Source organism: Ovis canadensis, chromosome 3 (assembly GCF_042477335.2).
Source record: "Ovis canadensis isolate MfBH-ARS-UI-01 breed Bighorn chromosome 3, ARS-UI_OviCan_v2, whole genome shotgun sequence".
NCBI lineage: Eukaryota > Metazoa > Chordata > Mammalia > Artiodactyla > Bovidae > Ovis > Ovis canadensis.
Genome location: NC_091247.1, coordinates 170,043,349 through 170,057,056, shown reverse-complemented (window position 1 = coordinate 170,057,056; position 13,708 = coordinate 170,043,349). Strand labels below are relative to the sequence as shown.

General features: G+C 38.4%; 1 protein-coding gene across 1 annotated transcript; it reads left to right on the top strand.

Moving 5' to 3' along the window:
* Positions 1-351: 351 nt before the first annotated feature.
* LOC138438270 (olfactory receptor 6C76-like) lies at positions 352-3,767 on the top strand. Its single transcript, XM_069586444.1, has 2 exons — positions 352-1,257; positions 3,750-3,767. Exons 1-2 carry the CDS (start codon positions 352-354, stop codon positions 3,765-3,767), a joined length of 924 nt encoding a protein of 307 aa, XP_069442545.1.
* The last annotated feature ends 9,941 nt before the right edge of the window (positions 3,768-13,708 follow it).

The window sequence follows — 13,708 nt, the reverse complement described above, 5'->3', positions numbered from 1 at the left end:
CTACCCACTCCATATTCTTGGGCTTCCCTGGGGTTCAGAGAGTAAAGAATCCATCCACAATATGGGAGACCTGGGTGCAATCCCTGGGTTGGGAAGATCGCCTGGAGGAGGGCATGGCAACCAACTCCAGTATTCTCGTCAGGAGAATCTCTGTGGACAGAGGCGCCTGGTGGGCTATAATCCATGGGGTCACAAAGAGTGGGACATGACATAATGACAAAGCACACACACACGCACACATTTCTTAAACCAACAGAAGTGATTTTTAAAAAGGTAAAATCCGTAAAACCATACTCACTAAATCTTGCTTCTTTTTGCATTTATAGACTTGGAATAAGTCAGTAATAAGAAATGAAAAATCACACCTCTGTGAAAGAGTTCATTCTTCTGGGATTAACAGATGATCCAGAGCTAAATGTTTTGATTTTTCTATTTCTATTTTGCACATATATACTGAGTATAAGTGGAAACTTGACAATTATCACCCTTACTCTGGTAGACCCACACCTCAAAACACCCATGTATTTCTTCCTTAGGAATTTCTCCTTCCTAGAAATCTCATTCACAACAGTATGTATTCCTAGATTTCTGGTCAGCATTGTGACAGGGGATATGATCATTTCCTATAATTCTTGCATGACTCAAGTGTTTTTCTTCATACTCTTTGGTTCAACAGAATTTTTCCTTTTGACTGTCATGTCCTATGATCGTTATGTGGCTATCTGTAAGCCACTGCATTACACAACAATAATGAATAGCAGAATCTGCAACCAGCTTGCAATTAGTTCTTGGCTGGCTGGGTTTCTCATTATCTTCCCACCTGTGATCATGGGACTTCAATTGGATTTCTGTGATTCCAACATCATTGACCACTTCGTCTGTGACTCTTCCCCCATGCTACTGATCTCCTGCACAGACACAGCCTTCCTAGAGCTCATGGCATTTTTCCTGGCAGTATTCACACTCATGGTAACCCTATCATTAGTGATTCTTTCCTATGTATTCATCCTTAAAACTATTCTGAGGATCCCCTCTGCTGAGCAAAGGAAAAAGGCATTTTCCACTTGTTCCTCACACATGATTGTTGTCTCCATTTCTTATGGAAGTTGCATTTTCATGTATGTCAAAACTTCAGCCAAAGAAGGAGTGGCTTTAACCAAGGGTATAGCAGTGCTTAATACCTCTGTTGCCCCAATGCTAAATCCTTTCATTTACTCCTTAAGGAACCAGCAGGTAAAGCAGTCCTTTAAGAACTTGGTCAAGAAATGCTTCTCAAGTAAATTTTAATTGTAAAGAAATGCATGTCCCAAACTTTAAATGGAATCTTATAACACAGTTAATATTCTTATATTTTCGCATCCACTACTATATTCAACTTTTGTTTCCTTCAGGTTTTAGTCTCCTTCTACTCCATTTTGATCTCAATTGATTCACAATCTTCTTTATATTTACATGCCCTGAAAATTTTCTGTGCACAAGTGATCTGATGTCACATAAACTGGAATGGCAGTGAATAAAAATTCCAAAATTTAGATTTAACAATCACTGAAGAGCTTTCCCTATGGGCATCAATAAAGAGCTAAATACAAGTTATCATCAAGCAATTCTAAAAAATGATTTCTCCCATTACAGCAGCACAGAGTATTAAAACAACCCTTCTGTGAGAATAAAGTCTCCTCCATCTAGTGTGTTTCTATTTATCTTTGTATCTCCTATGCTTTTTACATTATGTATGCTGATCTATTCTATTTGGGGCACTGACATTATAACTTCATTGTGAAGTCCATATTTTAATATTTAATATGCTTTTTGGACTAAATTTCAAAGTTACTACAAATATGGAGTTGACATTTCTGTAAGACCCCAATACCTCAACATGAATCATCTTTAACTAACAACACGGGTGATTGACCCACAGCCCATTATTTGCTTTTAATTTGCCAATGGTTAGTCTGGAGCTCATGTAATACTCCAGTGGAAATAACCTGGCATGGCTTTTTCTGCCTAAAATCCGATAGCACGTCTTTGACTTTTTAGACAATTTAAACATATGCTTCACCCAGATAGTCCTCAAATTTTCTGATATGGTAATGATATCTTGAAATGTTTTTCAGTGTTTTTATAGTTACATTCTTATATATTTATATATATACATATGTGTGTATATAAATTATTTCAGAATTTTGTGAACTTTGGGGTTTGTGGATTTAAGCACATTTGCACTATTGAAACTTTGACATAATAAATTTCTCCATAAGTTCTTATTAAACCTTTACACTAGTAAGAATAAATTTTCATTTAGTATTCATCTACGCATTTATTTTCTCTCTTCTTGTACAAGGAATGTATAAGCAAATGTAATAATTTCCATCACAGCACTTTTCCTTAATACTTATTAGAAACTCAATACTTGAGTTTATTTTCTCACCATTAAAAAATGAGCTCTTCTAAGAATTGTTTATAGAAACAGGGTTGCACCTAATGAAAAATATGAAAAAAAATTAACAATTTCTGAGAGTCTGAATGTTTAAAACGTCCATATGACCTTTACATTTTCTTGTCTCAACAAAACCATTTACTACATCTGCTTGTTGAGAGTGTTTTACTCAATTTGACAATAGCCTCAGGTAGAATTGGGATGTATACTGGGCTCTCAGGCATCATTTTGTTGTTGTTCAGTCGCTAAGATGTGTCTAACTCTTTGTGACCACGTGGACTGCAGCATGTCAGGCCTCCCTGTCCATCACGTTTGCATCATAGGTGTGAATTTTCCAGTTATTCCAGAATTACATTTTTGCTTGTCTCTTTGCCTTATGAGACTTTTTTGTTTGTTTGTTTTTGCTTCAGAGATTCTACATAAATGTAAATACTGCTTTGCATTTGTTGACATAGATATGACTCATGGAATCTAGTGCTCAATAAAGTCCAGACCCTTCAATGCATGTGTTCAGAGAAACAGTGTGCTGATGTTTAACAAGCAGTTATCAGGAAAAAAAGGCAGTTATAGTATAAATTTTACTAATCTAATTTACAAATAATAAAACATGAAATAAACTTCATTGTAGGTTCTATATACCCAAGTGATTTTCACAGAATGATTTCACTGACTTTTACCAAACTACGTAATCAACTTTTGGTTGCACACTCAACACAATTTGACAGATTTGAATCTGACACCAGCATTCAAATGTGCAATTACAGTCAGAAGTTTCAGTTCACTCAATAATTGATAGAAAAAGTTTTTTTGTTAATTGGGAATATATGAAAGATTTGAACAACCTTATCAATCAAACTGACCAAATTGACATTTTTAGAACATTCCACTCAACATCAAAGAATACTTATTATTTCCAAAATAACATAATGCATTGTCTTACTAGATCTTATTCTGAGTGACAAATAAGTCTCAAGAACTTTATAAGATTAAAGTTATATATTGTATGTTTACTAAAGATTGTGTAATTAATTTAGAAATTAATATGGCAAGATATCTGGAAAATCCACTCTTTTCAAGCTAAATATCTTACTATGCAATCCACAGGTCAAATGAAATAAAATAAAATTATTAAAATGTAGTTTAAACAAAATAACATGGAATTATAACATACCAAAACTTTGACAAATCACTGGAGACTGAGCACTTACTAGGCTGAGAGTGAGAACTATCTAAGGATTATCATTGAAAGGGGGTCCCCACTCTTCTGTAGGTTTTTCCTCCACTAAAGCCACCAGGTGTTCAAGCTGAGAAGCTAAGAAAGATCTCCTGATTCAGGCAAGAAACAGGAAGAGGAACCATTCTGAAATAATTCCCAACTATTCTTCATACAATGACCTATATATTCCAAGGGAAAAGACTTTACCAAAAACATTTATGAAGGCCCTTCTAGGCTCACTAAAACACTGAGAACTAATCATAAGATCATAGAATGATACCTTCTGCTACAGCTTACAACCTGTGTATTTCCCCCAAAGCAATTTCAGAGGGAAATCTTTATGATGCAAAGGCCTAAAAGATAGTAATTAACTGCATTTAACAAAGTTAACATCAGTGATAAGATATCTAGATAACATATTCTCCCTGAAGTACTGAAAAGGGCATACTGCCTCTGTAGTATTTTCCACAGAAGCTTGTTGCTATTGTTGTTCATCTGCCCAGTTTGTACAACTCGTGACCCCATGGATTGCAGGACGCCAGACTTCACTGTCCTTCACCATCTCCTGGAGCTTGCTCAAACTCATGTCCATTGAGTCAGTGATGCCATCTAATCATCTCATCCTCTTTTGCCCACTTCTCCTGCCCTCAATTTTTCCCAGCATCAGGGTCTTTTCCAATGAATCAACCCTAAACATCAGGTGGCCAAAGTATTGGAGCTTCAGCTTCAGCATCAGTCCTTCCAATGAATATTCAGGATTGATTTCCTTTAGGATTGACTGGTTTGATCTCCTTGCAGTCCAAGGGACTCCTAAGAGTCTTCTCCAACACCACATTCAAAAGCGTCAATCCTTCAGTGCTCAGCCTTCTTTATGACAAAATGTGGTCCACAGAAACTATACAACCTCAAAACGATTGGAGAAAACACCAGAAAAAATGGGAAGAATTCTAAAAACTACCTGCTCAGTACTCTTCAAATATATTAAGGTCATGAAAAACAAGGAAAGACAAGATTTTTTCACAAATTGGGGAAAGCAAAGGAACATAATCTCTAATTTAATGAAGGATTTAAGATTTGATCCTCAGCAGGTAAGGTATATTGATAGAAACATTGATGTATAGAAATAAAGTATGTAATTTAATTAATACTGTAACAAAATTACTGTGCTTTCCACTTGGCTCTTGGTAAAGAACCCACCTGACAATGCAGAAATGTTAGAGACATGGGTTTGATCCCTGGATTGGGAAGATCCCTTGGAGGAGAGCATGGCAATCCATTCCACTATTCTTGCCTGGAGAATCCCATGTACAGAGGAGCCTGGTGGGCTACAGATCATAGGGACACAAACAGAAGAACAGAACTGAAGTGACTTAGCACACATGCACAACCCAATTAGTTAGTTTTAATAATGTTCTATGCTTATACATAGGAAGTTACATTTATAGGAAGTGGACCAAAGTATTAAAATATAAGGGAGCTTTGGACCTATCTTCTCAGTCTTTATTTATTTATTTATTTTAAATTTTATTATTACTTTATTTTACTTTACAATACTGTATTGGTTTTGCCATACATTGACAAGAATCCACCACAGGTGTACATGCGTTCCCAAACATGAACCCCCCTCCCGTCTCCTCCCCATAACATCTCTCTGGGTTATCCCCGTGCACCAGCCCCAAGCATCCTGTATCCTGCATCGGACATAGACTGGTGATTCATTTCTTACATGATAGCATACATGTTTCAATGCCATTCTCCCAAATCATCCCTCCCTCTCCCTCTCCCTCTGAGTCCAAAAGTCCACTCTACACATCTGTGTCTCTTTGGCTGTCTTGCATGCAGAGTCATCATTGCCATCTTTCTAAATCCATATATATGTGTTAGTATACTGTTTGGTGTTTTTCGTTCTGGATTACTTCACTCTGTATAATCGGCTCCAGTTTTATTCATCTCATCAGAACTGATTCAAATGTATTCTTTTTAATGGCTGAGTAAAATTCCATTGTGTATATGTACCACAGCTTTCTTATCCACTCATCTGCTGATGGACATCAAGGTTGTTTCCATGTCCTGGCTATTATAAACAGTGCTGCGATGAACATTGGGGTACAACTGTCTCTTTCAATTCTGGTTTCCTTGGTATGTATGCCCAGCAGTGGGATTGCTGGGTCATAAGGCAGTTATATTTCCAGGCTTTTAATGAATCTCCACACTGTTCTCCATAGTGGCTGTACTAATTTGCATTCCCACCAACAGTGTAGGAGGGTTCCCTTTTCTCCACACCCTCTCCAGCATTTATTGCTTGCAGACTTTTGGATCAGAGCCAGTCTGACTGGCGTGAAATGGTACCTCATTGTGGTTTTGATTTGCATTTCTCTGATAATGAGTGATGTTGAGCATCTTTTCATGTGTTTGTTAGCCATCTGTAAGTCTTCTTTGGAGAAATGTCTATTTAGTTCTTTGGCCCATTTTTTGATTGGGTTGTTTATTTTTCTGGAATTGAGCTGCATAAGTTGCTTATGTATTTTTGAGATTAGTTGTCAGTTGCTTCACTTGCTATTATTTTCTCCCATTCAGAAGGCTGTCTTTTCACCTTGCTTATATTTTCCTTTGTTGTGCAGAAGCTTTACATTTTAATTGGATCCTATTTGTTTATTTTTGCTTTTATTTCCAGTATTCTGGAAGGTGGATCATAGAGGATCCTGCTGTGATTTATGTCTGAGAGTGTTTTGCCTATGTTCTCCTCTAGGAGTTTTATAGTTTCTGATCTTACATTTAGATCTTTAATCCATTTTGAGTTTATTTTTGTGCGTGGTGTTAGAAAGTGATCTAGTTTCATTCTTTTACAAGTGGTTAACCAGTTTTCCCAGCACCACTTGTTAAAGAGATTGTCTTTACTCCACTGTATATTCTTGCCTCCTTTGTCAAAGATAAGGTGTCCATAGGTGTGTGGATTTATCTCTGGCCTTTCTAATTTGTTCCATTGATCTATATTTCTGTCTTTGTGCCAGTACCATACTGTCTTGATGACTGTGGCTTTGTAGTAGAGCCTGAAGTCAGGCGGGTTGATTCTTCCAGTTCCATTCTTCTTTCTCAAGATTGCCTTGGCTATTCGAGGTTTTTTGTATTTCCATACAAATCTTGAAATTATTTATTCTAGTTCTGTGAAAAATACCATTGGTAGCTTGATAGGGAGTGCATTGAATTTGTAGATTGCTTTGGCTAGTATACTCATGTTCACTATATTGATTCTTCCGATCCATGAACATGGTATATTTCTCCATCTATTAGTGTCCTCTTTGATTTCTTTCATCAGTGTTTTATAGTTTTCTATATATAGGTCTTTAGTTTCTTTAGGTAGATATATTCCTAAGTATTTTATTCTTTTCGTTGCAATGGTGCATGGAATTGTTTCCTTAATTTCTTTTTCTACGTTCCCATTATTAGTGTATAGGAATGCAAGGGATTTCTGTGTGTTGATTTTATATCCTGCAACTTTACTATATTCATTGATTAGCACTAGTAATTTTCTGGTGGAGTCTTTAGGGTTTTCTATGTAGAGGATCATGTCATCTACAAACAGTGAGAGTTTTACTTCTTCTTTTCCAATTTGGATTCCTTTTATTTCTTTTTTTGCTCTGATTTCTGTGGCCTAAACTCCCAGAACTATGTTGAATAGTAGTGGTGAAAGTGGGCACCCTTGTCTTGTTCCTGACTTTAGGGGAAATGCTTTCAATTTTTCTCCATTGAGGATAATGTTTGCTGTGGGTTTGTCATATGTAGCTTTTATTATGTTGAGGTATGTTCCTTCTATTCCTGCTTTCTGTAGAGTTTTTATCATAAATGGATGTTGAATTTTGTCAAAGGCCTTCTCTGCATCTATTGAGACAATCATTTGGCTTTTATTTTTCAATTTGTTACTGTGGTGAATTACATTGATTGATTTGCAGATATTGAAAAATTCTTACATCCCTGGGATAAAGCCCACTTGGTCATGGTGTATGAGCTTTTTAATGTGTTGTTGGATTCTGATTGCTAAAATTTTGTTGAGGATTTCTGCATCTATGTTCATCAGTGATATTGGCCTGTAGTTTTCTTTTATTGTAGCATCTTTGTCAGGTTTTGGTATTAGGGTGACGGTGGCCTCACAGGATGAGTTTGGAAGTTTACCTTCCTCTCCAGTTTTCCGGAAGCGCTTGAGTAGGATAGGTGTTAGCTCTTCTCTAAATTTTTGGTAGAATTCAGCGGTGAAGCCGTCTGGACCTAGGCTTTTGTTTGCTGGAAGATTTCTGATTACAGTTTCAATTTCTGTGCTTGTGATGGGTCTGTTAACATTTTGCATTTCTTCTTGGTTCAGTTTTGGAAAGCTGTACTTTTCTAAGAATTTGTTCATTTCTTCCATGTTGTCCATTTTATTGGCATATAATTCCTGATAGTAGTCTCTTATGATCCTTTGTATTTCTGTGTTGTTTGTTGTGATCTCTCCATTTTCATTTCTATTTTTATTGATTTGGTTTTTCTCTCTTTGTTTCTTGATGAGTCTGGCTAATGGTTTGTCAATTTTATTTATCCTTTCAAGGAACCAGCTTTTGGCTTTGTTGATTTTTGCTATGTTCTCTTTTGTTTCTTTTGCATTTATTTCTGCCCTAATTTTTACGATTTCTTTCCTTCTACTAACTCTGGGGTTCTCCATTTCTTCCTTTTCTAGTTGCTTTAGGTGTAGAGTTAGGTTATTTATTTGAGTTTTTTCTTGTTTCTTGAGGTATGCCTGTATTGCTATGAACTTTCCTCCTAGCACTGCTTTTATAGTGTCCCACAGGTTTTGGGTTGTTGTGTTTTCATTTTCATTTGTTTCTATGCATATTTTGATTTCTTTTTTGATTTCTTCTGTAATTTGTTGGTTATTCAGAAGCGTGTTGTTCAGCCTCCATATGTTGGAATTTTTAATAGTTTTTCTCCTGTAATTGACATCTAATCTTAATGCATTATGGTCAGAAAAGATGCTTGGAATTATTTTGATTTTTTGAATTTATCAAGGTTCAACTTATGGCCCAGGATGTGACCTATCCTGGAGAAGGTTCCATGAGCACTTGAGAAAAAGGTGAAATTCATTGTTTTGGGGTGAAATGTTCTATAGATATCAATTAGGTCTTACTGGTCTATTGTATCATTTAAAGTTTGTGTTTCTTTGTTAATTTTCTGTTTAGTTGATCTGTCCATAGTTGTGAGTGAGGTATTAAAGTCTCCTGCTATTATTGTGTTGTAGTTAATTTCCCCTTTCATACTTGTTAGCATTTGTCTTACATATTGCGGTGCTCCTATATTGGGTGAATATATATTTATAATTATTATATCTTCTTCTTGGCTTGATCCTTTGTTCATTATGTAGTGGCCTTCTTTGTCTCTTTTCACAGCCTTTGTTTTAAAGTCTACTTTATCTGATATGAGTGTTGCCACCCCTGATTTCTTTTGGTCTCTATTTGCGTGGAATATCTTTTTACAGCCCTTCACTTTCAGTCTGTATGTGTCCCTTGTTTTGAGGTGGATCTCTTGTAAGCAGCATATAGAGGATCTTGTTTTTGTATCCATTTAGCCAGTCTTTGCCTTTTGGTTGGGGAATTCAACCCATTTACCTTTAAAGTAATTATTGATAACTATGATCCTGTTACCATTTACTTTATTGTTTTGGGTTCGGATTTATACACCCTTTTTGTGTTTCTTGTCTAGAGAAGATCATATAGCATTTGTTGGAGAGTTGGTTTGGTGGTGCTGAATTCTCTCAGCTTTTGCTTGTCTGTAAAGCTTTTGATTTCTCCTTCGTATTTGAATGAGATCTTTGCTGGATACAGTAATCTGAGCTGTAGGTTATTTTCTTTCATCACTTTAAGTAAGTCTTGCCATTCCCTCCTGGCCTGAAGAGTTTCTATTGGAAGATCTGCAGTTATCCTTATAGGAATCCCCTTGTGTGTTATTCATTGTTTATCCCTTGCTGCTTTTAATATTTGTTCTTTGTGTTTGATCTTTGTTAATTTGATTAATATATGTCTTGGGGTGTTTCACCTTGGGTTTATCCTATTTGGAACTATGTTTCTTGGACTTTGATGATTATTTCCTTCCCCATTTTAGGGAAGTTTTCAACTATTATCTCCTCAAGGATTTTTCTCATGGTCTTTCTTTTTGTCTTCTTCTTCTGGGACTCCTATAATTCGAATGTTGGAGTGTTTCATATTGTCCTGGAGGTCTCTTAGATTGTCCTCATTTCTTTTCATTCATTTTTCTCTTTTCCTCTCTGATTCATTTATTTCTACCATTCTATCTTCTATTTCACTAATCCTATCTTCTGCCTCCCTTATTCTACTATTTGTTGCCTCCAGAGTGTTTCTGATCTCATTTATTGCATTATTCATTATATATTGACTCTTTCTTATTTCTTCTAGGTCCTTGTTAAACCTTTCTCGCATCTTCTCAATTCTTGTCTCCAGGCTATTTATCTGTGACTCCATTTTAATTTCAAGATTTTGGATCATTGTCACTATCAATATTCGGAATTCTTTCTCAGGTAGATTCCCTATCTCTTCCTCTTTTGTTTGGTTTGGTGGGCATTTCTCCTGTTCCTTTACCTGCTGAGTATTCCTCTGTCTCTTCATCTTGGTTATATTGCTGCGTTTGGGGTGGCCTTTCTATATTCTGGGAATTTGTGGAGTTCTCTTTATTATGGAGCTTCCTCCCTGTAGGTGGCGTTGTATCAGTGGCTTGTCAAGGTTTCCTGGTTAGGGAGGCTTGTGTTGGAGTTCTTGTGGGTGAAGCTGGATTTCTTCTCTCTGGAGTGCAATGGAGTGACCAGTAATGTGTTATGAGACGTCAATGGTTTTGGAGTAACTTTGAGCTGCCTGTATATTGAAGCTCAGGGGTGTGTTCCTGTGTTGCTGGAGAATTTGCATGGTATGTCTTGCTCTGGAACTTGTTGGCCCTTGGGTGGTGCTTGGTTTCAGTGTAGGTATGGAGACGTTTGGTGAGCTCCTATTGATTTATGTTCCCTGGATTCAGGAATTCTCTGATGTTCTCAGGCTTTGGACTTAAGCCTCCTGCTTCTGGTTTTCAGTTTTATTTTTACAGTAGCCTCAAGACTTCTCCATCTATACAGCACTGATGATAAAACATCTAGGTTAAAGATGAAAAATTTCTCCACGTTGAGGGACACCCAGAGAGGTTCACTGAGTTACATGGAGAAGAGAAGAGGGAGGGGGTAGTTAGAGGTGACTGGAATGAGATGTGGTGATATCAAAAGAAGAGAGAGCAAGCTAGCCAGTATTCACTTCCTTTTGTCCACTCCACAGTCTGGACCTCTCAGAGGTATTCACGGAGTTATACAGGGAAGAGGAGAGGGAGGAAGTCGACAGAGGTGGCCAGGAGGATAAAAGAGGGAAATGAAAAGGAGAGAGACAAATCCAGCCAGTAACCAATTCCTTAGGTGTTCTCCACAGTCTGGGACACACAGAGATGGATAGAGAAGAGAAGGGGGAGGAAAGAGACAGAGGCCACCTGGTGGAGAAAAAGGAGAGTCCAAAGGAGGAGAGAGTGGTCAAGCCAGTAATCTCGCTCTCAGGTAAAATTGGGTAGTGAAGTTTGGGTTTTTAAATGTACAAAATTGACAACAAAAACCAAATGCAAAGATTAAAAATCTAGAGTAGAGGTTGGATTTTCAAAAATACAATATTAAAGAAAAGAAGAAGGAAAAAAGAAAAAAAAAGAAAAGAAAACAAAAAAAAATAAAAACAAAGCCACAAGAATTATTTTAAAAACACCACCAACAACCACACAAAGACTATATATGGTGTTTGCTTTAAAAAATAGAGTCTTTTTTTTAAAATAATAGTAGGTTATAGAAATAAAAATTAGAGGAGAAATAGAGGACTTAACAATTTTACAAAGTTAGAAAAAAAAAAAGAAGAAAAAGAAAAGCAGAAAAAACAACCCCACAACAGCATCAACAAAAAACGAAACACACACACAAAAAAAAAGAAGAAAAAAAGGAATGATTGTAACAATAATAAAGATATAACTGGCCCTTTCTCTGGTGGTGTGGGCAGTGTGGGGTCCCTTCCAAGGCGGTTCCCTATGTTTAACTTCTTCTGTTTGCTGGTCTCTTCAGTGTCTGATTTCCATCCTGACACGGGGGGTTGGGGTGGGGCGGTGGTGGACACTTTAATTTTTTTTTAGGCTCACTTGTTCAGTCGCGCTGTGGGGAGGGAGGGATGCTGCAAACAAATAGCAATGTCGTGTGCATGCAGTGTCTCAGCCCCGCTGGGCCTGTCCCTGCTCGCGGCGCACAAACCGCTCCAGCTCTACAATGCTCAGCCCAGAACTGTCTGAGGCTGGCCCTAGGCTGCGTGCACCTCCCCGGTCTAAGCCACTCAGGTTCGGCGCTCAGGTAGCCCTCAGAGGCACAGATTCGTTTGGGACTGCATTTTGTGCCCTTCCCAGGTCTGAGTATCTCAGGCGTTCAGCAAGCGCAGTCACTGCGACTTGTCGCTTTTCCTGTCTCTGCTGCTCAGTTTTCTGGGTGTACCGCTGGCACCCCTTGTGAGGCAGATGGTGACTGTCCAGCAGCTCCAGAAGTCTTAGCAAAGAAGCCTCCTTGCAGTTTGGTAGGTAAAGTCTCTCTGGGGCTGCGATTGCCCCTTTCCAGCCCTTACTGCTCTGGCTGCCTATCCCCGGCAGGGGATGGTCGGCAGCTGGCTATTTCCATTCCATCCTTTGTTCTGTGTGCGGTCCTGGCGGTGTCTTATGTTAGAGCTTTTCACGTGGTAGCTATCCCACAGTCTGGTGTGCTAGCCCAAGTTAGTTCGTTCTGGTTGAGCATGGGGCGTTCCTGCCAGATTCTTACAAAGCACTGCAGCCCGCACCTCCCTGCCCTGCCCCCACTTATTAGTGGTGGATGCTGGCATCTGTGCTGCTTTTCCACTGGGGGAGTTACTGTTGGGCTTGTAATCTGTTGGTTTTAATTATTTACTTATTTTTCCTTCCTGTTATGTTGCCTTCTGTGCTTCCAAGGCTCGCCACAGACTCGGCAGGGAGAGTGTTTCCTGGTGTTTGAAAAACTCTCTTCTTAAAATTCCCTTCCCAGGATGGGCTTCCCTTCCCGGGACGGAGCTCCCTCCCCACCTCCTTTGTCTCTTTTTTTGTCTTTTATATTTTTTCCTACCTGTTTTTGAAGACAATGATCTGCTTTTCTGGGTGCCTGATGTCCTCTGCCAGCATTCAGAAGTTGTTTTGTGGAGTTTGCTCAGGATTGAAATGTTCTTTTGAGGAATTTGTGAGGGAGAAAGTGGTCTCCCCGTCCTATTCCTCTGCCATCTTAGGACCGCCCTTCTCAGTCTTTAAATCTGAATTTATTGCAAAATAAAATCAATGCTTATTCCAATTTTCCAAAAGGCAAGAATCCTCTGAACCATGATTCAGTTTCAGTTCAGTTTATTCTCTTAGTCACGTTAGGCTGTTTGTGACCAAATGGACCGCAGCACAGCAGGCCTCCCTGTCAATCACCAACTCCCGAAGTTTACCCAAACTCATGTCCATTGAGTCGAAGATGCCATCCAACCATCTAATTCTCTGTCATACCCTTCTACTCCTGCCATCAATCTTTCACAGCATCAGGGACTTTTCAAATTAGGCAGCACTTTGCATCATGTGGCCAAAGTATTGGAGTTTCTGCTTCAACATGAGTTATTCCAATAAACACCCAGGACTGATCTCATTTAGGATGGACTGGTTGGATCTCCATGCAGTCCAAGGGACTCAAGAGTCTTCTCCAACACCACAGTTCAAAAGCATCAATTCTTTGGCGCTTACCTTTCTTTACAGTCGAACTCTCACATCCACACATGACCACTGGAAAAATCATAGCCTTGACTAGATGGACCTTTGTTAGCAAAATAACGTATCTGCATTTTAATATGCTGTCTAGGTTGATCATGGGCTTCCCTGGTGGCTGAGAGGGTAAAGCATCTGCCTGCAATGCAGGAGACCTGGGCTCAATCCCTGGGTTGGAAAGA